This window comes from Sciurus vulgaris (assembly GCF_902686455.1).
Source record: "Sciurus vulgaris genome assembly, chromosome: 9".
Lineage (NCBI taxonomy): Eukaryota > Metazoa > Chordata > Mammalia > Rodentia > Sciuridae > Sciurus > Sciurus vulgaris.
Window position 1 is genome coordinate 126,400,300 of NC_136469.1, and position 3,135 is coordinate 126,403,434.

The 3,135-nt window shown below is 44.6% G+C and overlaps 1 protein-coding gene across 1 annotated transcript; it reads left to right on the forward strand.

The window, feature by feature from the left end:
• Nucleotides 1-1,107: 1,107 nt before the first annotated feature.
• LOC306669840 (ret finger protein-like 4B) lies at nucleotides 1,108-2,013 on the forward strand (the record flags this gene model as incomplete). The annotated part of the gene is made up of 1 exon (XM_079153982.1): nucleotides 1,108-2,013. One exon carries the CDS (start codon nucleotides 1,108-1,110, stop codon nucleotides 2,011-2,013), a length of 906 nt encoding a protein of 301 aa, XP_079010108.1.
• Nucleotides 2,014-3,135: the final 1,122 nt, after the last annotated feature.

The following is a 3,135-nucleotide window of genomic DNA, read 5'->3' on the forward strand; positions in this document are numbered from 1 at the left end:
ATTAGGTTTATATTTTACTTATTTCCCATAAGTTAAGAGAGATACACATCCCCATTTTACAGATGAATGAACTTTTGGTACAACAATACCAAGTAACAAGCAACCACCAAATCTCAGAGGCACGTAGCTAGAGGCCTGCGTTTCTCACCCAGGCACCTGCAGGTGGGTTGTGGTTCAGCTGAGCCAGGTGCCACTCTGCGAGGCTCTGTTCCAGGCCACCGGGGGTCCAGCCAAGCTCTGTCTTTTATTCTTCTGAGATCAATGGGCAACTGGGGCATGCTTATCTTAAATATGTCAGATAAAAATGTGCCACCTTGGTGTAAGAATTTCTGAGAATCAGCGGGTGCAGAAGAGGACTCTCCCTTCCATTTTTCTGCCTAAAAGCAGGGCATAAATTTCCTTGGAGAACCGGTCAACCTCTCCCATACCAGAAAGAGGAGACTCTTAGGACCAGAGATGGAAAGTCAGCTCCTAGTCGCTCTGGACAAACCTTACCCTGTTGAGGTCCCAGTCTCTTCCCCATGATTCAGCCTTCCTCAAAGCCCCAGCCCCCTTTCCTTTGTTAAGAGGGTACATAAGGCCCCAAATCTAAGCACTGAGGTTTCACTTTTTTTTTTCCAATAAACTCCTATGCATGTAACATGTGGATAAAAATTATGTGCCTTTTCTTCTACTCATCTCTTTTGTTACCTTTAATCTGCAGACCTCCAGGAATGAATCCCAAAAGGTAGAGAAGTTTTTTCTTTCTCAACAATCTCGACTTCAGAGAGGTGTTTAGGCTAGGAGAAGTGGCACTGTGGTTAGGGAGATGTTCAAGACCTCTGCTGAAAATCTCCATGTCTAGGTAACCCACAAAAGAATACTGATTAGAGTGGAGACTGCATTCCTACCTAGATTCTATCAAGGACCCAGTTCAGCTCCACTCTGCCAAGATGAAGCCTGGGTCAGAACAGAGAGTACCTCACCTGGAAGTCTCCAGACAAGGTTTACACATATCACAACCTGAGTACTGAAGAGCAGATTTTGTACAAAAGACTTCCAGTTGCTTCCAGAAGATAATAAAAGGTCATTGGACTGAATTCGCTGTTAAAGAATGACGCTTGGACCATGGCTGAAAGTTTGGAAGTTGAGATAATCTGTCCAGTTTGCCTGGAATTGATCTTCAATCCCATTTTTCTGTCCTGTTCACATATTTTCTGCTTTGACTGCATTCGAGATTGGCTGACAATTAGGGGAGATTTGGTACTGACCTGCCCCTTGTGTCGAAGAGAAAACAAGACACCTGTCATGGAAGAACTGCATGTTGGAGCACTGACACTTCTGCTCAAGCAGCATAGCTCATTCCTGGAGCAAAGTCTGTGTTGGAGCACTGAGATCCTGAGGTTCTGGGTGGATGTGACCTTCGATTCTGCCACTGCCCACTCTCTCCTTGTGCTCTCCAGTGATCTAAAGACTGTCCATTGTGGGAAGATCTGCCATAACCTGGTGGAAGATCCCAGGAGATTCACTAGCCTGGCTTGTGTCCTGGGCTCCCCCTGCTTCTCCTCTGGTCGCCATTACTGGGAAGTTAAAGTGGGAGAAGGGAAGGAGTGGACCCTGGGTGTCTGCAATGAATTGGTGGAAAGAAAGAGGACCATGGATTTATTGCCTGAGCATGGTTTCTGGATCATTAGCTTGAAGGCAGGAGAAATTCATGTCAGTTCCACCCAGGAAAGAATTCCTGCAAGTCCTGGCCTTTGCCATGTGGGAATTTTACTGGATATGGAGATGGGAGAAATCAAGTTTTTTGATGTTAAAAATGGTGCCCTCATCTGTATACCTGGCTCTTTCATCTTCTCTGTTTGGGAGCATTTGCGTCCATTCTTTTATCCTGAGTCACCAGAAGAAGGGAATAGTGGGGCCCCCTTGAGCATCTGCCCGCAAGAAATTCACACTTCCCTGAAGCTTTCTGAGGTGAATGAGACCTTGGACTTCAGAAAGGTCAGAATGACCAAGGAAGAGACAATTTACTAAAGTGCCAAGATTTGGTAGTTTAAAAAATAATTTTGTTGCTCTCTCTGCTTTTTCTTTTCTTAAAATATTTTTTACTTGTCAATGGATCTTTTGTTTTAATTATTTATTCATATGCAGTGTTGAGGATTGAACCCAGGGCCTCACTCATGTCAGGCAAGTGGTCTACCACTATGCCACAACTCCAGCCCCTCTCTCTGCTTCTTGATCATCGTGTAAGCTGCTTCCCTCTACCACACACTTCTGCCATGATGTTCTGCCTCACCTTGAGTCCCAAGGAATGGAGCCAGCTGCCTATGGACTGAGCCCTCTGAAACTATGAGCCCTCAAATAAACTTTTCCTCCTCTACAATTGTTCTGGTTGCGTCTTTTTGTCACAGTGGTGAAGTAGCTGACTAAAACAGAAATTGGTACTGAGAAGTGGGGTCATTGCAACTCACCTGACCATGTGGTTCATAAGTTTTTGAAGCATTTTGGAATTGATGAGAAGAATATTGAGATGTGTAGCAGTGCAAGCTGAAAATGCTTTAGACAGTTGTAAGCAGAGATTAATGGCCAAACCTGGTGGGAACTCAGAAAGAATGCCAGTAGGATCATGGACAGTGAAGACAGAATTCAAGAGGGTTCAGAGAAGGAAAACTCAATTGGAATTTGGAATAAAGGTCATTCGTGTTAAAAAAAAAAAAAAAAAAAAAAAAAAAAAAAAAAAACAGTCTCATGGCCAAAGGGATCAAAGGCACAACTCTGTCACACATTTGAAGACTTTGTTCCTGTCACTTCCACTAAAGGTCCCTTGGCCAAAGCACAAGAATGCAGCCAAGTCAAGTCACTGGCCACACCTCCCGTGGAGATGAGAGAGGCTGGTTTAACGCTTCCATTGTCTGATACCAAAGCCAGAGTTGCTTCCACTGAGGCCCCCCTCCTGGGAATTCCTCTGGCTTGTTGTCTTTACTGCTCAATGAAGCAATTAGTCACATACTTTTGCCACATTATTCAGGTCTTAGTTCTTTGGTGTTTGCTGTGCGTTCTCAGTAGAATTTCTGAGTTATTTCAGCAAGGGCACTTCTGGGTCACCCTCGCACTGTACAGTGCTGGCAGAGAGAAGGCGCACAGTGAGTAATTGTA